Source organism: Neolamprologus brichardi, chromosome 3 (assembly GCF_056152115.1).
Source record: "Neolamprologus brichardi isolate AB-2024 chromosome 3, ASM5615211v1, whole genome shotgun sequence".
NCBI classification, from domain to species: domain Eukaryota; kingdom Metazoa; phylum Chordata; class Actinopteri; order Cichliformes; family Cichlidae; genus Neolamprologus; species Neolamprologus brichardi.
In genome coordinates this window covers 36452593-36477640 of record NC_142106.1, presented here as the reverse complement: position 1 = coordinate 36477640, position 25048 = coordinate 36452593, and the positions used below count along the sequence as shown (strand labels likewise).

Sequence of the window (25048 nt, the reverse complement as noted above, 5' to 3'; positions counted from 1 at the left end):
CAATAATCTTCCAATTTAGAACTAGAAGTTAAAAAAAAGTAACGTAAATAAAATAAACTTCAGCTAAATACTTCTAATTTATTTTCCCAAACCACGCGGAGCTGCACTATAAGGACTAAAGAGCCGCAGGTTGCCGATCCCTGACCTAGGGGAACAAAAAAAAAAGGAAAAAAATAACATGTTTTATAAGAATAACTCCAGTCAACTACAGCATTATACAGAAACAATCCATATGTCCCAATCAGTGCAACTTGGAAGTCCCGTTGCATTCCAACATACGACTTTGGTTCATATGATCACAAAAGAAATCAAATGCCTCCTAATACTGATAACCTGATTAAAAGAAAGTAGTCAAGAAAATGGAATTTACTGAACATAGAAAGGGAAATATATGTGTGTACAACACGCAGGAAGAATCTACTTGGAAAAATGCTAAATGAATATATCAAACTAAAGCAACTGGAGATTCAGGGATGCAAAAATGTGTATCAAAACTACTAAAATAACTATCACATGTTGCAAAACCACGACAGCTGCACCAACAACGATGACGACAGATCCAACAACCACAACAGCCACACCAACATCCACGTCTGCAGCTCCAACAGCCACAACAGCTGATACAACCACCACTGCAGGTACAACAACCACAACAGCTGATACAACCACCACTGCAGGTACAACAACCACAACTGCAGCTCCAACAACCACAACTGCAGCTCCAATATCAAGAACCGCCGCACCAACAACCACAACCGCCGCTCCAACAACCACGAGTGCAGCTCCAACAACCACAACAGCCGCACCAACAACCACAACACCCGCTCCAACAACCACGACTGCAGCTCCAACAACCACGACTGCAGCTCCAACAACCACGACTGCAGCTCCAACAACCACAACAGCCGCACCAACAACCACAACGGCAGGTCCAACAACCACAACAGCCGCACCAACAACCACAACACCCGCTCCAACAACCACAACTGCAGCTCCAACAACCACAACAGCCGCACCAACAACCAAAACGACAGCTCCAACAACCACGACGGTAGCTCCAACAACAATGACAGCCGCACGAACAACCACAACTGCAGCTCCAACAACCACAACAGCCATACCAACAACCACGACAGCAGCTCCAACAACCACGACAGCTGCACCAACTACCACGATTGCAGCTCCAACAACCACGACTGCAGCTCCAACAATCACAACAGCCGCTCCAACAACCACAACACCCGCTCCAACAACCACAACTGCAGCTCCAACAACCACAACAGCCGCACCAAAAACCAAAACGACAGCTCCAACAACCACGACGGTAGCTCCAACAACCATGACAGCCGCACGAACAACCACAACTGCAGCTCCAACAACCACAACAGCCATACCAACAACCACGACTGCAGCTCCAACAATCACGACAGCTGCACCAACTACCACGACTGCAGCTACAACAACCACGACAGCTGCACCAACTACCACGATTGCAGCTCCAACAACCACGACTGCAGCTCCAACAATCACAACAGCCGCTCCAACAACCACAACACCCGCTCCAACAACCACAACTGCAGCTCCAACAACCACAACAGCCGCACCAAAAACCAAAACGACAGCTCCAACAACCACGACGGTAGCTCCAACAACCATGACAGCCGCACGAACAACCACAACTGCAGCTCCAACAACCACAACAGCCATACCAACAACCACGACTGCAGCTCCAACAATCACGACAGCTGCACCAACTACCACGACTGCAGCTACAACAACCACGACAGCTGCACCAACTACCACGATTGCAGCTCCAACAACCACAACACCCGCTGCAAGAACCACGACCGCATCTCCTACAACTACAACAGCGGCATCAACAACTACAACTACAGCTCCAACAACCACAACAGCCGCTCCAACAACCACAACTGCAGTTCCAACATCACCAACAAGCGCACCAACAACCACAACCGCCGCACCAACAACCATGACTGCAGCTCCAACAACCACAACTGCAGCTCCAAAAACCACAACACCCGCTGCAAGAACCACGACCGCATCTCCTACAACCACAACAGCGGCATCAACAACCACAACTACAGCTCCAACAACCACAACAGCCGCTCCAACAACCACAACTGCAGCTCCAAGAACAACAACAAGCGCACCAACAACCACAACCGCCGCACCAACAACCACGACTGCAGCTTCAACAACCACAAATGCCGCACCAACATCCACGACGCCAGCTCCAAAAACCACAAATGCTGCACCAACAACCACAACCGCCACTCCAACAACCACGAGTGCAGCTCCAACAACTACAACAGCCGTACCAACAACCACAACTACAGCTCCAACAACCACAACAGCCGCTCCAACAACCACAACTGCAGCTCCAAGAACAACAACAAGCGCACCAACAACCACAACTCCCGCTCCAACAACCACGACACCAGCTTCAACAACCACAAATGCCGCACCAACAACCACGACGCCAGCTGCAAAAACCACAAATGCTGCACCAACAACCACAACCGCCGCTCCAACAACCACGAGTGCAGCTCCAACAACTACAACAGCCGTTCCAACAACCACAACAGCCGCACCAACAACCACGACTGCATCTCCAACAACCACAACAGCCGCACCAACAACCACGACTGCAGCTCCAACAACCACGACTGCAGCTCTGACAACCACAACAGCCGCACCAACAACCACGACTGCAACTCAAACAACCACAAAAGCCGCACCAACAACCACAACGGCAGCTCCAAAAACCACGACTGCAGCTCCAACAACCACAACAGCCGCACCAACAACCACGACTGCAGCTCCAACAACCACGACAGCCGCTCCAACAACCACAACTGCAGCTCCAACAACAACAACAACAAGCGCACCAACAACCACAACCGCCGCACCAACAACCACGACTGCAGCTCCAACAACCACAACTGCAGCTCCAACAACCACAACTGCAGCTCCAACAACAACAACAAGCGCACCAACAACCACAACCGCCGCACCAACAACCACGACTGCAGCTCCAACAACCACAACTGCAGCTCCAACAACCACAACACCCGCTGCAAGAACCACGACCGCATCTCCTACAACCACAACAGCGGCTTCAACAACCACAACTACAGCTCAAACAACCACAACAGCCTCTCCAACAACCACAACTGCAGCCCCAAGAACAACAACAAGCGCACCAACAACCACAACCGCCGCACCAACAACCACGACTGCAGCTTCAACAACCACAAATGCCGCACCAACAACCACGACGCCAGCTCCAAAAACCACAAATGATGCACCAACAACCACAACCGCCGCTCCAACAACCACGAGTGCAGCTCCAACAACTACAACAGCCGTACCAACAACCACAACTACACCTCCAACAACCACAACAGCCGCTCCAACAACCACAACTGCAGCTCCAAGAACAACAACAAGCGCACCAACAACCACAACTCCCTCTCCAACAACCACGACACCAGCTTCAACAACCACAAATGCTGCACCAACAACCACAACTGCAGCTCCAACAACCACGAGTGCAGCTCCAACAACTACAACAGCCGTACCAACAACCACAACTGCAGCTCCAACAACCACAACGGCCGCACCAACAACCACAACACCCGCTCCAACAACCACGACTGCAGCTCCAACAACCACGACTGCAGCTCCAACAATCACAACAGTCGCTCCAACAACCACAACACCTGCTCCAACAACCACAACTACAGCTCCAACAACCACAACAGCCACACCAACAACCACAACGACAGCTCCAACAACCATGACGGTAGCTCCAACAACCATGACAGCCGCACGAACAACCACAACTGTAGCTCCAACAACTACAGCAGCCGTACCAACAACCACGACTGCAGCTCCAACAGCCACGACAGCTGAACCAACTACCACGATTGCAGCTCCAACAACCACAACTGCAGCTCCAACAACCACAACAGCCGCAACAACAACCACAACTGCAGCTCCAACAACCACAACAGCCGCTCCAACAACCACAACTGCAGCTCCAAGAACAACAACAAGCGCACCAACAACCACAACCGCCGCACCAACAACCACGACTGCAGCTTCAACAACCACAAATGCCGCACCAACAACCACGACGCCAGCTCCAAAAACCACAAATGCTGCACCAACAACCACAACAGCCGCTCCAACAACCACGAGTGCTGCTCCAACAACTACAACAGCCGTACCAACAACCACAACTACACCTCCAACAACCACAACAGCCGCTCCAACAACCACAACTGCAGCTCCAAGAACAACAACAAGCGCACCAACAACCACAACTCCCGCTCCAACAACCACGACACCAGCTTCAACAACCACAAATGCCGCACCAACAACCACGACGCCAGCTCCAAAAACCACAAATGCTGCACCAACAACCACAACCGCCGCTCCAACAACCACGAATGCAGCTCCAACAACTACAACAGCCGTACCAACAACCACAACTGCAGCTCCAACAACCACAACGGCCGCACCAACAACCACAACACCCGCTCCAACAACCACGACTGCAGCTCCAACAACCACGACGGCCGCACCACCTACCACGACTGCAGCTCCAACAACCACAACAGCCGCACCAACAACCACGACTGCAGCTCCAACAATCACAACAGTCGCTCCAACAACCACAACACCTGCTCCAACAACCACAACTACAGCTCCAACAACCACAACAGCCACACCAACAACCACAACGACAGCTCCAACAACCATGACGGTAGCTCCAACAACCATGACAGCCGCACGAACAACCACAACTGTAGCTCCAACAACTACAACAGCCGTACCAACAACCACGACTGCAGCTCCAACAACCACGACAGCTGAACCAACTACCACGATTGCAGCTCCAACAACCACAACTGCAGCTCCAACAACCACAACAGCCGCAACAACAACCACAACTGCAGCTCCAACAACCACAACACCTGCTGCAAGAACCACGACCGCATCTCCTACAACCACAACAGCGGCATCAACAACCACGACTGCAGCTCCAACAACCACAACAACCGCCGCGTCAACAACCGCCGCAACAAAAACCACGACTGCAGCTCCAACAACCACAACACTCACTCCAACTACCACAACGGCAGCTCCAACAACCACAACAGGCGCACCCACAACCACGACTGCAGCTCCAACAACCACAACAGCCGCACCAACCACCACAGCTAGATATGTTGTTTTCCGATCCACAGGAAGCCAATTTACAGTGGACCTGTTGAATTCGAAGTCTGAAGCTTTTAAAAATCGAGTTACATCAATCAAGAAAGAGGTAATTTTTCACTGTTGTCTAATGCAATGCTGCGTGCCTTCTTTGTGGAAGGCAAAATCAAGGTTGTTTCTTAGGAATACCCATTAAAACACAAAATACTTTTTAAAACAACCAAAAACAAGTCAACTAGATAACCTTTGCTTCCAACCCTTTAAAACTTTAAAACACTTTTTACTAAGCTTTATACATCAAGTTTTTTTAAGCTTATATTTCTGGAGTCTTTTTTTAAAGACTCTTTATATTTTTATAAGGATTTTCAGTCATGAAGTTTAACAAACGCAAATACAGATTCTCTTTCACTCGTCTACTGTCTTTTTCATCTCAAACTCATGCATTGAACCTTACTTTATTGCATTTATTCAACATTAAACACACTACATTTCTCTCCCTGAGTGAGGAAGAAACACTTCAAAACTGCGTTTAGTATTTTAAGTACTATAATTTAAAAGGCTTTGAATCTCCGACACAAAAAAATCCACATGCATGGTTTATACAAAAGGGTAGCACAGTGGATTGGTGGTAAGCGCTGTTTCTTCTTGGCAAAAAAAGTTGGACTCTGGGATCTTTCTGTGTGGAAATTGCATGTTCTCTTTATTTAAACATGGGTTCTCTAAAAGGACTCTGGCATACTACAGTCTAAAGACATGTTAGGGAGATTACTTGGTAATTCTAAATTGCCCATACCATTGTATCTTGAAAGGTTTCAAAGCTTTCATATTTTGTCATTTTACAGCCTCATTTCAAAATGGATTATATATCATTTTCACCTCAAAGTTCTACGAACAATACCTCATTATGACAAAAGTATTCACAGTCTTTCGCAGGTGTCTATTTGGGTGTAAATGGTAGTCTTCCTTTCTGTGATAGCCATGTGACAAGCTGGCACGTGGCTAACACAGATGTGGTTGTTGTTGGGTATACCTTGCCGCTCAAGCTATTGTAGCTGGAAAAAGTGTATGGATGGTTTCTGGAAATTCTGATCAAGTATTCAAGATTGAATTCAAAATTCAAGACTCTTTATTCGTCATATCCATAGTTATACAAGTATAACATGCAGTCAAATGTAACCTGACACGCTCCTCGACTTATGCAAAATTGGGGGAGAGGGGGAGTGAGGAAGAACATTATATATTATATACATACATTAGGTGAATGTGCAGTAGTAGCATTGTATGCAGCAAGCAGGTGAATTCTGTAAATTAAGTCAATTAAATAAGAATAGACAATGTGAACATATTTAAAATTAAAAAAGAATTTGAAATGTACATTGGGCCGGTGTAGAAGCTTCTCTTGAGTCTCTCTGTCCTTCCCCGGATGATGCGGAACCTTCTGACAGATTTTGGAAGTTGGAACAGTTTGTTGCCAGGATGGGATGGGTCCTTCAGTATCTGCACTGCTTTTGTCCGGCGTCTCCTGGTGTAGGTGTCCTAAAGTGGAGGGAGAGATCCTACAGCAGCGTTCTGCTGTACGGATCACTCTCTGAAGAGCTTTTTGGTCTGCACCCTTTCCACTGGAGCTCCACTGATGATAATGGCTTGTAGTCTGTGCTGACTCCTTCCGAAGTCCATCACCAGCTCCTTGGTCTTGCCAACGTTCAGCTGGAGATGGTTATCCTGGCACCATGATGCCAGATTCTTCACTTCATCCATGTAGGCCGCCACATCACTGTTGGAGATGGCGCCCAACTCCACTGTGTCGTCAGCAAACTTCACAATGGTGTTGGAGCCATGGATGGCCACACAGTCTGAAGTATAGAGGGAGTAGAGCAGTGGCGAGAGGACACGTTGCTGTGGTACTCCTGTGTTTATGGTGATGTTGTTAGAGACACATCTGCCCACGCTCACCACCTGAGTTCTGCCAGTGAGGATGTCCAACACCCATCCACACAGACAGCTGTTGAGTCCTAGATCCCTCAGCTTTGTGAACAGTCTGCTGGGCACTATTTTGTTAAACACTGAACTGTAATAAACAAACAGCATTCTCACATAGTTACCCTTTTTCTTGTCCACGTGGCTGAGGGTGGTGTGCAGGATTTGGGCAATGGCATCCTCTGTGGATTTGTTGGGTCGGTAGGCGAACTGAAGTGGATCTGTGATGTCTGGGATGGAGGAGGAGATTATGTTCTTCAGCAGCCTCTCGAACACCTTTATTACTAATGAGGTCAGTGCAACTGGTCGGTAATCGTTCAGGGATAAGCGTTTGCAGTTCTTGGGCACAGGGATGATGGTGGATCTTTTGAAGTATGTGGGGACCACAGACTTTGCCAGGGACTCGTTGAAGATGGAAGTGAACACACGTGCTAGCTGGTCAGCACAGCAGCGCAGCAGACGGCCAGTGATGATGTCTGGCCCCGCCGCTTTCCTTGTGTTCAGTCTCCTCAATGCCGCTCCGACGTCGTGCTCTGTGATGCAAATCACCGATCTCTCGCTGATGACGTCACTGTCCTCGTTTGTCTGGGGGTAGTTAGCATTAGCCACTTGGCTGACCTCGTTAAGGGCGTAGAACTGGTTCAGCTCATGAGTGCAGAGTAGGCGTTGATCGGCGCAGTGTCCCTGGCTTTGTAGTTCATAATGGTGCGTAGTCCGTGCCACATACTCCGTGTGTTGCCCTGGTGGAAGCGAGACTCCATGCCCTCCCAGTACTGGCGTTTGGCATCTCTCACCGTATGAGGCTGCTTTGTAGGCGCTCATATCGCCAGTGGTGAGACCCGCGTTGTAGGTGGCGGTCCTGGCGTTCACTGCAGTGCGGATCGATCTGTCCACCCACGGTTTCTGGTTCGGGAATGTGGTGACTCTCGCAGTGGGGATAATCTCGTCCACTAGAATGTTGACGAAGCATACTGCTACTTCCATAAACTCGTTCATGTCGACTGCGCATACTCTAAACATGTCCCAGTCTACGTCGCTGAGTGCATCCTGTAGCGTAGCTTCTGATTGGGCAGACCAACATTTCACCTCCCTCATGGTTACTTCATCCATCCGTATGTTTTGTTTATACTGGAGAATGAGGAAGATGGTGTTGTGGTCAGACTTCCCAAAAGCCAAATGTGAGACAGCTTTGTAGCCCTACTTGTATGGCGTGTAGCAGTGGTGCAAAATTCGATCCGCCCTCGTCGGACATGAGACATGCTGGTAGAAGTTCAGCATGACTTGTCCGAGATTCGCTTTTTTTAAGTCTCCTGCTACAATGAGGGCTGCGCCCGGGTCCTTGTTTTGAAACGAACTCAGCACATCATGTAGTTCGGACAAAGCCATACCGATGCCCGCTTGGGGTGGGATGTAGACCACCATAGCGGTGACCGAGGTGAACTCATGGGGCAGAAAGAAAGGGCGGCACTTAATGCTCAGGATTTCCAGCAGCCGCTGGCGAGCAGCCAGCAGCCGCTGGAGAGAGTAGAAATGCTCCTGGCATCACAACACTTTTTGTTTACCATGAAACACACTCCTTCACCTTTGGTTTTGTTTGACTCTGCCGTTCTGTCCACGCGGAGCACAAAGAATGAATCCGACGGAGTTATGGCCTGGTCCGGCACGGTGGGGGTCAGCCATGTCTCTGTGAGCGCAGAATGTTGCAGTCCCTTATGTCATGTTGGAAGGTGACTCTTGCTCTGAGGTCATCGAGCTTGTTCTCCAGCGACTGTACGTTGGCCAGTAGGATACTGGGCAGTGGTGCGGGATGCACCTGCTGTCTTAGTCTGTTCCGAACGCTAGCGTGTTTTCCCCGGCGCTTATTTGTTCTACACCTCGGGTGAGCGGCTCGTCCTTTGTTGTTGACTGCGCCGCGTAATATCTCAGGCGGCCAGGATGAGTCGAGTTTAAAAGTGTCCAAGATTAAATGTGCAACTTTGTCACCGATGTTTACAAGTGATCTTCTGTCGTTGACTATAAAACTAGAGGATTTGGGGATGTAAACCAGAGCAAAAAATAAGTAAACAACTAAAAAGGTGCATAGTCTGAGCGGAGCGGTCAGGAAGGCATCTGGACGTGGCCGTGCCATCTTTGATCAAAATGATTGACAAAATATTGTTCTTTTTCATATGTGTTATAGACAGTGTTGTTGTTAATGTATGTTTGGGGGCGTTGCACCCCAGAACCTTCAGAGATTTTTTAGGGTTCTCCCTGCCAGAATGTTATGTGTGGGACAGTTTTCCTGTATGTGAGCGACTAACTGTGGTTGTTTCAAAAAGTGGTCAGTAAACGTCCTAAAACTGGCACTTGAGTTTCCAAGCATTTTAATCCTGAGGTTATAACACCTTTTTGGCGACGAGGATAAAAGCCGAACGCAGACAGTTTTGAGTTTTTGCTACAGATTTTGCAGTTGGACTACCGCTTTGCATCTAATGGCTACGATCAGATCGCTCACGGAGTTTGCTGAGGGAGACGGCGACTGGATTGAATATGTCGAGAGGCTGGAACACTTCTTCTTGGCAAACGACATTTCGGACAAAGGAAAAAAAAGGTCAGTTCTTCTCAGTGCGTGTGGAGCGAGGACCTACAAGTTGATACGTAACCTGATGACGCCTCGGAAACCCGGGGACTTCAGTTTCAAAGAACTGGTGACGTTGGTGCAAAATCATCACTGCCTGAAACCCTCCGTGATTGTTCAGCGGTTCAAATTCCACACTCATTCACGCAAGCCGGGAGTTTCGGTGGCTGTGTATGTGACATAGCTGAAACAGCTATCGGAGCACTATTTGATTTTCCTTTGCCTCACTGTAACAATGACTCTCACCATCAGCAAGAGACTTAATATATACATTAAACACAACTGAATTGAGCTCCTTGACACAGGGCTCCAAAAAACACTTAGTTTCTCAAGTGGCTCATTTAACAAAGGAAAAAAAGAAATTATGTTGCTGATCTTAAGGGACAGGTTAAGCCATGAGGCATCACGAGTATAAAAATTCATATCGCAAGTCCTGCCTTTGGACTAAACCATCAAAACTACTCACTATAGAGGGAAAGTTCTTAGATTTGCTCTTTTAATCTGTCTCCTTTTTAGATATTTTGCTGCACAATTTGTCACTTATACAAACAGATAAACATTGTTTTAAGAAAATCACTTTGTGACTGCAGATTGAACCTACTTACAAAAAGGCATTTCCTTCGTTTCTCTCCTTGGATGTTGTCAACTTCAGGTAATTTCATTATTTTGACATTTGATGTTAAGAGCACTGACTTAAAGCCCTAAATATTCAAAAATATAATTTTTGTTTCATTTAAAGTGAGGGATCAGTCATCAACACCATGGAGCTTCAATTTCAGTCATCGGTTCCAAATGACAATGACATTAGAAATGTTTTGATCACTCAAGCCTCAAATGTGACAGGTTTTGACATTGACACAACCTCCATCACTGTCAGTGAAACTGATCCAACTACTACAACTACAGCTCCAACTACTACAACTACAGCAACAACAACCACAAAAGCACCAACAACAACCATGACTGCAGCTCCAACAACCACAACAGCTGCACCAACAACCACGACTGCAGCGCCGACAACCACAACAAGCGCACCAACAACCACGACTGCAGCTCCAACAACCACAACAGCCGCACCAACAACCACAACTGCAGCTCCAACAACCACAACAGCCGCTCCAACAACCACAACTGAAGCTCCAACAACCACAACAGCCGCACAAACAACCACGACTGCAGCGCCAACAACCACAACAAGCGCACAAACAACCACGACTGCAGCTCCAACAACCACAACAGTCGCACCAACAATCACGATTGAAGCTCCAACAACTACGACTGCAGCTCCAACAACCACAACAGCCGCACGAACAACCACGACTGCAGCTCCAACAACCACAACACCCGCACCAACAACCACAACTGCAGCTCCAACAACTACGACTGCAGCTCCAACAACCACGACTTCAGCTCCAACAACCACAACAGCAACACCAACAACCCCAACTGCAGCTCCAACAACAACAACAGGCACACCAACAACCACGACTGCAGCTCCAACAACCACAACAGCCGCACCAAAAACCACGACTGAAGCTCCAACAACCACAACACCCGCTCCAACAACCACAAAAGCTGCACCAACAACCACGACTGCAGCTCCAACAACCACAACAGCCGCTCCAACAACCACAACTTCAGCTCCGACAACCACAACAGCCGCTCCAACAACCACAACTGAAGCTCGAACAACCACGACTGCAGCTTCAACAACCACAACAGCCGCACCAACAACCACAACTGCACTTCCAACAACCACAACAGCCGCTCCAACAACCACAACTTCAGCTCCAACAACCACAACAGCGACACCAACAACCCCAACTGCAGCTCCAAAAACAACAACAAGCGCACCAACAACCACGACTGCAGCTCCAACAACCACAACAGCCGCTCCAACAACCACAACTTCAGCTCCAACAACCACAACAGCGACACCAACAACCCCAACTGCAGCTCCAACAACAACAACAAGCGCACCAACAACCACGACTGCAGCTCCAACAACCACAACAGCCGAACCAACAACCACAAGTGCAGCTCCAACAACGACAACAGGCACACCAACAACCACGACTTCAGCTGTAACAACCACAACAGCCGCACCAACAACCACGACTGAAGCTCCAACAACCACAACAGCCGCTCCAACAACCACAACAGCTGCACCAACAACCACGACTTCAGCTCCAACAACCACGACAGCCGCTCCAACAACCACGACTGCAGCTCCAACAACCACAACAGCGACACCAACAACCCCAACTGCACCTACAACAACAACAACAAGCGCACCAACAACCACGACTGCAGCTCCTACAACCACAACAGCCGCACCAACAACAACAAGTGCAGCTCCAACAACGACAACAGGCACACCAACAACCACGACTGCAGCTCCAACAACCACAACAGTCGCACCAACAACCACGACTGCAGCTCCAACAACCACAACAGTCGCACCAACAACCACGACTGCAGCTCCAACAACCACAACAGCCGCACCAACAACCACGACTGAAGCTCCAACAACCACAACAGCCGCTCCAACAACCACAACAGCTGCACCAACAACCACGACTTCAGCTCCAACAACCAGGACAGCCGCTCCAACAACCACGACTGCAGCTCCAACAACCACAACAGCGACACCAACAACCCCAACTGCACCTACAACAACAACAACAAGCGCACCAACAACCACGACTGCAGCTCCTACAACCACAACAGCCGCACCAACAACAACAAGTGCAGCTCCAACAACGACAACAGGCACACCAACAACCACGACTGCACCTCCAACAACCACAACAGTCGCACCAACAACCACGACTGCAGCTCCAACAACCACAACAGTCGCACCAACAACCACGACTGCAGCTCCAACAACCACAACAGTCGCACCAACAACCACGACTGCAGCTCCAAACACTACGACTGCAGCTCCAACAACCACAACAGCCGCACCAGCAACCACGACTGCAGCTCCAACAACCACAACAAGCGCACCAACAACCATGACTGCAGCTCCCACAACCACAACACCCGCACCAAAAACCACAACTGCAGCTCCTACAACCACAACAGCCGCACCAACAACAACAAGTGCAGCTCCAACAACGACAACAGGCACACCAACAACCACAACTGAATCTCCAACAACCACAACAGCCACACCAACAACCACAACTACAGCTCCAACAACCACAACAGCCGCTCCAACAACCACAACTGCAGCTCCAACAACAACAACAAGCGCACCAACAACCACGATTGCAGCTCCAACAACCACAACAGCTGCACCAACAACCACAACGCCCGCACCAACCACCACAGCTAGATATGTTGTTTTCCGATCCACAGGAAGCCAATTTACAGTGGACCTGTTGAATTCGAAGTCTGAAGCTTTTAAAAATCGAGTTACATCAATCAAGAATCAGGTAATTTTTCACTGTTGTCTAATGCAACGCTGCGTGCCTACTTTGTGGAAGGCAAAATCAAGGTTGTTTCTTAGGAATACCCATTAAAACACAAAATACTTTTTAAAACAACCAAAAACAAGTCAACTAGATAACCTTTGCTTCCAACCCTTTAAAACTTTAAAACACTTTTTACTAAGCTTTATACAAAAAGTTTTTTTAAGCTTATATTTCTGGAGTCTTTTTTTACTGGTGGCAAAGCACTTTATATTTGAATATGGATTTTCAGTGATGAAGTTTAACAAACGCAGATACAGATTCTCTTTCACTCAACTGTCTACTGTCTTTTGCATCTCAAAGGCATGCATTGAACCTGACTTTATTGCATTTATTCAACATTAAACACACTACATTTCTCTCCCTGAGTGAGGAAGAAACACTTCAAAACTGCTTTTAGTATTTTAAGTACTATAATTTAAAAGGCTTTGAATCCCCGACACAAAAAAATCCACATGCATGGTTTATACATGTATTCACAGTCTTTCGCATGTGTCTATTTCAGTGTAAATGGTAGTCTTCCTCTTTGTTATAGCTGGCACGTGGCTAACACAGATGTGGTTGTTGTTGGGTATACCTTGCCTCTCATGCTATTGTAGCTGGAAAAAGTGTATGGATGGTTTCTGGAAATTCTGATCAAGTATTCAAGATTCAGTTCAAGGTTCAAGATTCTTTATTCGTCATATGCATAGTTATACAAGTATAACATGCAGTCAAATGTAACCTGACACGCTCCTCGACTTATGCAAAATTGGGGGAGAGGGGGAGCGAGGAAGAACATTATATATTATATACATACATTAGGTGAATGTGCAGTAGTAGCATTGTATGCAGCAAGCAGGTGAATTCTGTAAATTAAGTCAATTAAATAAGAATAGACAATCTGAACATTTTACAAAATAGACAATATGAACATATTTAAAATTAAAAAAGAATTTGAAATGTACATTGGGCCGGTGTAGAAGCTTCTCTTGAGTCTCTCTATCCTTGCCTGGATGATGTAGAACCTTCTGCCGGATTTCACAAGTTGGAACAGTTTGTTGCCATGATGGGACGGGTCCTTCAGTATCTGCACTGTTTAGTCCGGCATCTCCTGGTGTAGGTGTCCTGAAGCGGAGGGAGAGCAATCCTGCAGCAGCGTTTTGCTGTACAGATCACTCTCTGAAGAGCATTTTGGTCCTTAACACAGCTGTTCCCAAACCAGGACATGATGTTCTGTGTGAGGATGTTCTCCACAGCACCTGCATAGAAAGTCCCGATGATCTCTGGCGAGACCCTGAACTTCCTCAGTTGTCGGAGGTAATACAGGCGCTGCCTAGCCTTTTTGGTCTGGACCTGAATGTGGGTAGACCATGTCAGGTCTAAGCAGATGTGGACACAGAGACTGCACCCTTTCCACTGGAGCTCCACTGATGGTAATGGCTTGTAGTCTGTGCTGACTCCTTCCGAAATCCACCACCAGATCCTTGGTCTTGCCAATGTTCAGCTGGAGATGGTTATCCTGGCACCATGATGCCAGATTCTTCACTTCATACATGTAGGCCGCCTCATCGTTGCTGGAGATGGCGCCCAACTCCACTGTGTCGTCAGCAAACTTCACAATGGTGTTGGAGCCATGGGTGGCCACACAGACACGTTGCTGTGGTGCTCCTGTGTTGATGGTGATGCTGTTAGAGATGCATCTGCCCACCCTCACCACCTGAGTTTTGCCAGTGAGGATGTCCAACACCTATGCACACAGACAGCTTTTGAGTCCTAGATCCCTCAGCTTTGTGAACAGTCTGCCGGGCACTATTTTGTTAAACACTGAACTGTAATCAACAAACAGCATTCTCACATAGTTACCCTGTTTCTTGTCCACGTGGCTGAGGGTAGTGTGAAGGATGTTGGCGATGGCATCCTCTGTGGATCTGTTGGGACAGTAGGCAAACTGGTGCGGATCTGTGATGTCTGGGATGGAGGAGGAGATTATGTTCTTCAGCAGCCTCTCGAACACCTTTATTACTTCATTACTGGCCAGTAATCCTTCAGGGATGAGGGTTTGCAGTTCTTTGGCACAGGGATGATGGTGGATCTCTTGAAGCATGGGGGGAACACAGACTTTGCCAGGGACTCGTTGAAGATAGAAGTGAACACACGTGCTAGCTGGTCAGCACAGCAGACGGCCAGTGATGCTGTCTAGCCCCGCCGCTTTCCTTGTGTTCAGTTTCTTCAGTGCCGCTTGGACGTCATGTTCCGCGATGTTGATCACCGATCTCTTGGTGATGACGTCACTGTCCTCGGTTGTCAGGGGGTAGTTAGCATTAGCCACTTGGCTGACCTCATTAAGGGCATTGAACTGGTTCAGCTCGTTGGTGAATGCAGAGTCGGCATTGATCGGCGCAGTGTCCCTGGCTTTGTAGTTCGTAATGGTGCGTAGTCCGTGCCACATACTCCGTGTGTCGCCCTGGTGGAAGCGAGACTCCACACGCACCCGGTACTGGCGTTTGGCATCTCTCAACGTATGAGGCCGCTTTGTAGGCACTCATATCGCCAGTGGTGATCCCCCCCTCGTCGTACACGAGACATGCTGGTAGAAGTTCAGCATGACTTGTCCGAGATTCACTTTATTAAAGTCTCCTGCTACAATGAGGGCTGTGCCCGGGTCCTTGTTTTGAAATGAACTCAGCACATCAGAACTCAGCACATCATGTAGTTTGGACAAAGCCATGCCGATGCCCGCTTGGGGTGGGATGTAGACCAACGTGGCGGTGACCGAGGTGAACTGACAGGGCAGATAGAAAGGGCGGCACTTAATGTTCAAGAATTCCAGATGTGGCGAGCAGCCGCTGGAGAGAGTAGAAATGCTCCTGGCATCACAACACTTTTTGTTTACCATGAAACACACTCCTTCACCTTTGATTTTGTTTGACTCTGCCGTTCTGTCCACGCGGAGCACAAAGAATGAATCCGACGGAGTTATGGCCTGGTCCGGCACGGTGGGGGTCAGCCATGTCTCTGTGAGCACAGAATGTTGCAGTCCCTTATGTCATGTTGGAAGGTGACTCTTGCTCTGAGGTCATCGAGCTTGTTCTCCAGCGATTGTACGTTGGCCAGTAGGATACTGGGCAGTGGTGCGGGATGCACCTGCTGTCTTAGTCTGTTCCGAACGCTAGCGTGTTTTCCCCCGGCGCTTCTTTGTTCTACACCTCGGGTGAGCGGCTCGTCCTTTGTTGTTGACTGCGCCGCGTAGTATCTCAGGCGGCCAGGATGGGTCAAGTTTAAAAGTGTCCAAGATTAAATGTGCAACTTTGTCACCGATGTTTACAAGTGATCTTCTGTCGTTGACTATAAAACTAGAGGATTTGGGGATGTAAACCAGAGCAAAAAATAAGTAAACAACTAAAAAGGTGCATAGTCTGAGCGGAGCGGTCAGAAAGGCATCTGGACGTGGCCGTGCCATCTTTGATCAAAATGATTGACAAAATATTGTTCTTTTTCATATGTGTTATAGACAGTGTTGTTGTTAATGTATGTTTGGGGGCGTTGCACCCAGAACCTTCAGAGGTTTTTTAGGGTTCTCCCTGCCAGAATGTTATGTGTGGGACAGTTTTCCTGTATGTGAGCGACTAGCTGTGATTGTTTCAAAAAGTGGTCAGTAAACGTCCTAAAACTGGCACTTGAGTTTCCAAGCATTTTAATCCTGAGGTTATAACACCTTTTTGGCGACGAGGATAAAAGCCGAACGCAGACAGTTTTGAGTTTTTGCTACAGATTTTGCAGTTGGACTATCGCTTCGCATCTATGGCTACGATCAGATCGCTCATGGAGTTTGCCGAGGGAGACGGCGACTGGATTGAATATGTCGAGAGGCTGGAACACTTCTTGGCAAACGACATTTCGGACGAAGGAAAAAAAAGGTCAGTTCTTCTCAGTGCCTGTGGAGCGAGGACCTACAAGTTGATACGTAACCTGATGACGCCTCGGAAACCCGGGGACTTCAGTTTCAAAGAACTGGTGACGTTGGTGCAAAATCATCACTGCCTGAAACCCTCCGTGATTGTTCAGCGGTTCAAATTCCACACTCATTCAAGCAAGCCGGGAGTTTCGGTGGCTGTGTATGTGACATAGCTGAAACAGCTATCGGAGCACTATTTGATTTTCCTTTGCCTCACTGTAACAAGGACTCTCACCATCAGCAAGAGACTTAATATTTACATTAAACACAACTGAATTGAACTCCTTGACACAGGGCTCCAAAAAACACTTAGTTTCTCAACTGGCTCATTTAACAAAGGAAAAAAAGAAATTATATTGCTGATCTTAAAGGACAGGTTAAGCCATGAGGCATCACGAGGATAAAAATTCATATCGCAAGTCCTGTCTTTGGACTGAACCATCAAAACTACTCACTATAGAGGGAAAGTTCTTAGATTTGCTCTTTTAATCCGTCTCCTTTTTAGATATTTTGCTGCACAATTTGTCACTTATACAAACAGATAAACATTGTTTTAAGAAAATCACTTTGTGACTGCAGATTGAACCTGCTTACAAAAGGGAATTTACTTCTTCGTTTCGCTCCTTGGATGTTGTCAACTTCAGGTAATTTCATTATTTTGACATTTGATGTTAAGAGCACTGACTTAAAGCCCTAAATATTCAAAAATATAATTTTTGTTTCATTTAAAGTGAGGGATCAGTCATCAACACCATGGAGCTTCAATTTGAGTCATTGGTTCCAAATGACAATGACATTAGCAATGTTTTGATCACTCAAGCCTCAAATGTGACAGGTTTTGACATTGACACAACCTCCATCACTGTCAGTGAAACTTATCCAACTACTACAACGACAGCCCCAACTCTTACAACAACAGATGCAACAACTACGACTGCAGCTGCAACAACCACAACAGCCGCAACAACAACCACAACTGCAGCTCCAACAACCATGACTACAGCTCCAACATCAATAACCGCAGCACCAACAACCACGACTGCAGCTCCAACAACCACAACAGCCGCACCAACAACCACGACTGCAGCTCCAACAACCACAACAGCCGCACCAACAACCACGACTGCAGCTCCAACAACCACGACTGCAGCTCCAACAACCACAATAGCCGAATCAACAACCATGACTGCAACTCCAACAACCACGACAGCCGCACCAACAACCACAACTGCAGCTCCAACAACCACGATTGCAGCTCCAACAACCACTACAGCCGCACCAACAACCACGACTGCAGCTCCAACAACCACAACAGCCGCACCAACAACCACGACTACAGCTCCAACCACCACAACAGCCGCACCAACAACGACGACTGCAGCTCCAACAACCACAACAGCCGCACCAACAACCACGACTGCAGCTCCAACAACCACGACTGCAGCTCCAACAACCACGACAGCCGCACCAACAACCACGACAGCAGCTCCAACAACCACGACTGCAGCTCCAACAACCACGACAGCCGCACCAACAACCACGACTGCAGCTCCAACAACAACGACTGCAGCTCCAAAAACCACGACAGCCGCACCAACAACCACGACTGCAGCTCCAACAACCACCACGGCCGCACCAACAACCACGACTGCAGCTCCAACAACCACGACAGCCGCACCATCAACCACGACGGCAGCTCCAACAACCACGACTGCAGCTCCAACAACCACGACAGCCGCACCAACAACCACGACAGCCGCACCAACAACCACAACTGCAGCTCCAACAACCACGATTGCAGCTCCAACAACCACTACAGCCGCACCAACAACCACGACTGCAGCTCCAACAACCACAACAGCCGCACCAACAACCACGACTACAGCTCCAACCACCACAACAGCCGCACCAACAACGACGACTGCAGCTCCAACAACCACAACAGCCGCACCAACAACCACGACTGCAGCTCCAACAACCACGACTGCAGCTCCAACAACCACGACAGCCGCACCAACAACCACGACAGCAGCTCCAACAACCACGACTGCAGCTCCAACAACCACGACAGCCGCACCAACAACCACGACTGCAGCTCCAACAACAACGACTGCAGCTCCAACAACCACGACAGCCGCACCAACAACCACGACTGCAGCTCCAACAACCACGACGGCCGCACCAACAACCACGACTGCAGCTCCAACAACCACGACAGCCGCACCATCAACCACGACGGCAGCTCCAACAACCACGACTGCAGCTCCAACAACCACGACAGCCGCACCAACAACCACGACTACAGCTCCAACAACCACAACAGCCGCACCAACAACCACGACTGCAACTCCAACAACCACGACAGCCGCACCAACAACCACAACTGCAGCTCCAACAACGACGATTGCTGCTCCAACAACCACAACAGCCGCACCAACAACCACGACTACAGCTCCAACAACCACAACAGCCGCACCAACAACCACGACTGCAGCTCAAACAACCACAACAGCCGCACCAACAACCAGGACTGCAGCTCCAACAACCACGACTGCAGCTCCAACAACCACGACTGCAGCTCCAACAACCACGACAGCCGCACCAACAACCACGACTGCAGCTCCAACAACCACGACAGCCGCACCAACAACCACGACTGCAGCTCCAACAACCACAACAGCCGCACCAACAACCACGACTACAGCTCCAACCACCACAACAGCCGCACCAACAACGACGACTGCAGCTCCAACAACCACAACAGCCGCACCAACAAACACGACTGCAGCTCCAACAACCACGACTGCAGCTCCAACAACCACGACAGCCGCACCAACAACCACGACGGCAGCTCCAACAACCACGACTGCAGCTCCAACAACCACGACAGCCGCACCAACAACCACGACTGCAGCTCCAACAACAACGACTGCAGCTCCAACAACCACGACAGCCGCACCAACAACCACGACTGCAGCTCCAACAACCACCACGGCCGCACCAACAACCACGACTGCAGCTCCAACAACCACGACAGCCGCACCAACAACCACGACTGCAGCTCCAACAACCACGACTGCAGCTCCAACAACCACGACAGCCACACCAACAACCACGACTGCAGCTCCAACAACCACGACAGCCGCACCAACAACCACAACAGCCGCACCAACAACCACGACTGCAGCTCCAACAACAACGACTGCAGCTCCAACAACCACGACAGCCGCACCAACAACCACGACTGCAGCTCCAACAACCACCACGGCCGCACCAACAACCACGACTGCAGCTCCAACAACCACGACAGCCGCACCAACAACCACGACTGCAGCTCCAACAACCACGACTGCAGCTCCAACAACCACGACAGCCACACCAACAACCACGACTGCAGCTCCAACAACCACGACTGAAGCTCCAACAACCACAACAGCCGCACCAACAACCACCACTGCAGCTCCAACAACCACGACTGCAGCTCCAAAAACCACAACAGCCGAATCAACAACCACGACTGCAACTCCAACAACCACGACAGCCGCACCAACAACCACAACTGCAGCTCCAACAACGACGATTGCTGCTCCAACAACCACAACAGCCGCACCAACAACCACGACTACAGCTCCAACAACCACAACAGCCGCACCAACAACCACGACTGCAGCTCAAACAACCACAACAGCCGCACCAACAACCACGACTGCAGCTCCAAATACAACAACACCCGCTCCAACAACCACGACTGCAGCTCGAACAACCACTACACCTGCTCCAACATCAACAACCATTGCACCACCAACCACGACAGCTGCTCCAACAACCACGACTGCAGCTCCAACAACCACGACTGCAGCACCAAGAACCACGACTGCAGCTCCAACAACCACAACGGCCGCACCAACAACCACGACTGCAGCTCCAACAACCACGACAGCCGCACCAACAACCACGACAGCCGCACCAACAACCACGACTGCAGCTCCAACAACCACGACTGCAGCTCCAATGACAACAACACCCGCTCCAACAACCACGACTGCAGCTCCAACAACCACGACTGCAGCTCCAACAACCACGACGGCCGCACCAACAACCACGACTGCAGCTCCAACAACCACAACGGCCGCACCAACAACCACGACTGCAGCTCCAACAACCACAACAGCCGCACCAACAACCACAACGGCAGCTCCAACAACCACGACTGCAGCTCCAACAACCACAACAGCCGCACCAACAACCACGACTGCAGCTCCAACAACCACAACAGCCGCACCAACAACCACGACTGCAGCTCCAACAACAACAACACCCGCTCCAACAACCACGACTGCAGCTCCAACACCCACTACACCTGCTCCAACATCAACAACCATTGCACCACCAACCACGACAGCCGCACCAACAACCACGACAGCCGCACCAACAACCACGACAGCCGCACCAACAACCACGACTGCAGCTCCAACAACCACGACGGCCGCACCAACAACCACGACGGCAGCTCCAACAACCACGACTGCAGCACCAACAACCACAACAGCCGCACCAACAACCACGACTGCAGCACCAACAACCACGACTGCAGCTCCAACAACCACAACAGCCGCACCAACAACCACGACTGCAGCTCCAACAACCACAACAGCCGCACCAACAACCACGACTGCAGCTCCAACAACAACAACACCCGCTCCAACAACCACGACTGCAGCTCCAACACCCACTACACCTGCTCCAACATCAACAACCATTGCACCACCAACCACGACAGCCGCACCAACAACCACGACAGCCGCACCAACAACCACGACAGCCGCACCAACAACCACGACTGCAGCTCCAACAACCACGACGGCCGCACCAACAACCACGACGGCAGCTCCAACAACCACGACTGCAGCACCAACAACCACAACAGCCGCACCAACAACCACGACTGCAGCACCAACAACCACGACTGCAGCTCCAACAACCACAACAGCCGCACCAACAACCACGACTGCAGCTCCAACAACCACAACAGCCGCACCAACAACCACGACGGCAGCTCCAACAACCACAACAGCCGCACCAACAACCACGACTGCAGCTCCAACAACCACAACGGCCGCACCAACAACCACGACTGCAGCTCCAACACCCACTACACCTGCTCCAACATCAACAACCATTGCATCACCAACCACGACAGCCGCACCAACAACCACGACAGCCGCACCAACAACCACGACAGCCGCACCAACAACCACGACTGCAGCTCCAACAACCACGACGGCCGCACCAACAACCACGACGGCAGCTCCAACAACCACGACTGCAGCACCAACAACCACAACAGCCGCACCAACAACCACGACTGCAGCACCAACAACCACGACTGCAGCTCCAACAACCACAACAGCCGCACCAACAACCACGACTGCAGCTCCAACAACCACAACAGCCGCACCAACAACCACGACTGCAGCTCCAACAACCACAACAGCCGCACCAACAACCACGACGGCAGCTCCAACAACCACAACAGCCGCACCAACAACCACGACTGCAGCTCCAACAACCACGACGGCCGCACCAACAACCACGACTGCAGCTCCAACAACCACAACAGCCGCACCAACAACCACAACGGCAGCTCCAACAACCACGACTGCAGCTCCAACAACCACAACAGCCGCACCAACAACCACAACGGCAGCTCCAACAACCACGACTGCAGGTCCAACAACCACAACAGCCGCACCAGCAACCACAATGGCAGCTCCAACAACCACGACTGCAGCTCCAACAACCACAACAGCCGCACCAACAACCACGACGGCAGCTCCAACAACCACAACAGCCGCACCAAAAACCACGACTGCAGCTCCAACAACCACAACAGCCGCACAAAAAACCACGACCTCAGCTCCAACAACCACAAGAGCCGCACCAACAACCACGACGGCAGCTCCAACAACCACAACACCCGCACCAACAACCACGACTGCAGCTCCAATGACAACAACACCCGCTCCAACAACCACGACAGCCGCACCAACAACCACGACTGCAGCTCCAACAACCACTACAGCCGCACCAACAACCACGACTGCAGCTCCAACCACCACAACAGCCGCACTAACAACCACAACAGCCGCACCAACAACCACGACTGCAGCTCCAACAACCACGACGGCCGCACCAACAACCACGACTGCACCTCCAACAACCACGACAGCCTCACCAACAACCACAACAGCCGCACCAACAACCACGACTGCAGCTCCAACAACCACAACAGCCGCACCAATAACCACGACTGCAGGTCCAACAACCACAACAGCCGCACCAGCAACCAAAACGGCAGCTCCAACAACCACGACTGCAGCTCCAACAACCACAACAGCCGCACCAACAACCACGACTGCAGCTCCAACAACAACAACACCCTATCCAACAACCACAAAAGCCTCACCAACAACCACGACTGCAGCTCCAACAACCACAACAGCCTCACCAACAACCACGACTGCAGCTCCAACAACCACAACACCCGCTCCAACAACCACAACAGCCGCACCAACAACCACAACACCTGCACCAACCACAACGATTAGATATGTTGTTTTCCGATCCATAGAAAGCATTTTTACAAGTGACCTGTCAGATTTGTCGTCTGAAGCTTTTACAAGCCGATCTGCATCAATCAAGAAACAGGTAATTTTTCACTGTTGTCTAATGCAACGCTGCTTGCCTACTCTGTGGAAAGCAATATCAAGGTTAATTCTTAGGAACACCCATTAAAACACAAAATACTTTTTAAAATAACCAAAAACAAGTCAACTACATAACCTTTGCTTCCAATTTTCTTTTTCTAAGATTTATACATCGAATGTTTTTGAGCTTTTTTGTCTGGAGTCTGTTTTTACTGGTGGTATGTCTGTGAAGGTTCTCAGTCATCCAGGTCATCCTAGTCAAAGGAGCTTGCAAAGAAAAGCCGCGTAATATCTCAGGCGGCCAGGATGGGTCGGGTTTAAAAGTGTCCAAGATTAAATGTGCAACCTTGTCACCAATGTTTACAAGTGATCTGCTCTCGTAGACTATAAAACTAGAGGATTTTGGGATGTAAACCAGAGCAAAAAATAAGCAAACAACTAAAAAGGTGCATAGTCTTAGCGGAGCAGTCAGGAAGGCGTCTGCACGTAGCCGCACAATCTTTGATTAAAAAATTGATAGAATATTGTTGTTTTACATATGCCTATTTGATTTTCCTTTGCCTCACTGTAACAATGACTCTCACCATCAGCAAGAGACTTAATATTTACATTAAACACAACTGAATTGAGCGTCTTGGCATAGGGCTCGAAAAAATTAGTTTCTCAACTGGCTCATTTAAAAAAAGGAAAAAAAGAAATGATGCTGATCTTAAAAGATAGGTTAAGTCATGAGGCATCATGAGGAAAAAAAATTCATATCGCAAGTCCTGTTTTTGGACTACACCATCAAAACTACTCACTATAGAGGGAAAGTTCTTAGATTTGCTCTTTTAATCTGTCTCCTTTTTAGATATTTTGCTGCACAATTTGTCACTTATACAAACAGATAAACATTGTTTTAAGAAAATCGCTTTGTGACTGCAGATTGAACCTGCTTACAAAAGGGAATTTACTTCTTCGTTTCGCTCCTTGGATGTTGTCAACTTCAGGTAATTTCATTATTTTGACATTTGATGTTAAGAGCACTGACCTAAAGCCCTAAATATTCAAAAACTATAATTTTTGTTTCATTTAAAGACCAGGTTCAGTC

General features: G+C 49.3%; 1 protein-coding gene across 1 annotated transcript; it reads left to right on the top strand.

Moving 5' to 3' along the window:
* Positions 1 to 1339: 1339 nt before the first annotated feature.
* On the top strand, positions 1340 to 24951 carry LOC148104274 (uncharacterized). The gene is made up of 10 exons (XM_087838317.1): positions 1340 to 4492; positions 5014 to 5189; positions 9671 to 9811; positions 10578 to 11308; positions 11414 to 12586; positions 12677 to 13278; positions 17831 to 17895; positions 17983 to 18237; positions 19750 to 20728; positions 24883 to 24951. The coding sequence occupies exons 1-10, from the start codon at positions 1340 to 1342 to the stop codon at positions 24949 to 24951; spliced, it is 7344 nt and encodes a 2447-aa protein (XP_087694443.1).
* The last annotated feature ends 97 nt before the right edge of the window (positions 24952 to 25048 follow it).

Coding starts and splice junctions, on each gene's coding strand:
- LOC148104274 (XM_087838317.1), top strand. CDS start 1,340: ATGACAGCCGCACGAACAACCACAACTGCAGCTCCAACAACCACAACA. Junction 5,190..9,670: donor AGCTCCAACAACCACAACAG/GCGCACCCACAA, acceptor CAGATTTTGCAG/TTGGACTACCGCTTTGCATC. Junction 11,309..11,413: donor AGCTCCAACAACAACAACAG/GCACACCAACAA, acceptor CAACCACAAAAG/CTGCACCAACAACCACGACT.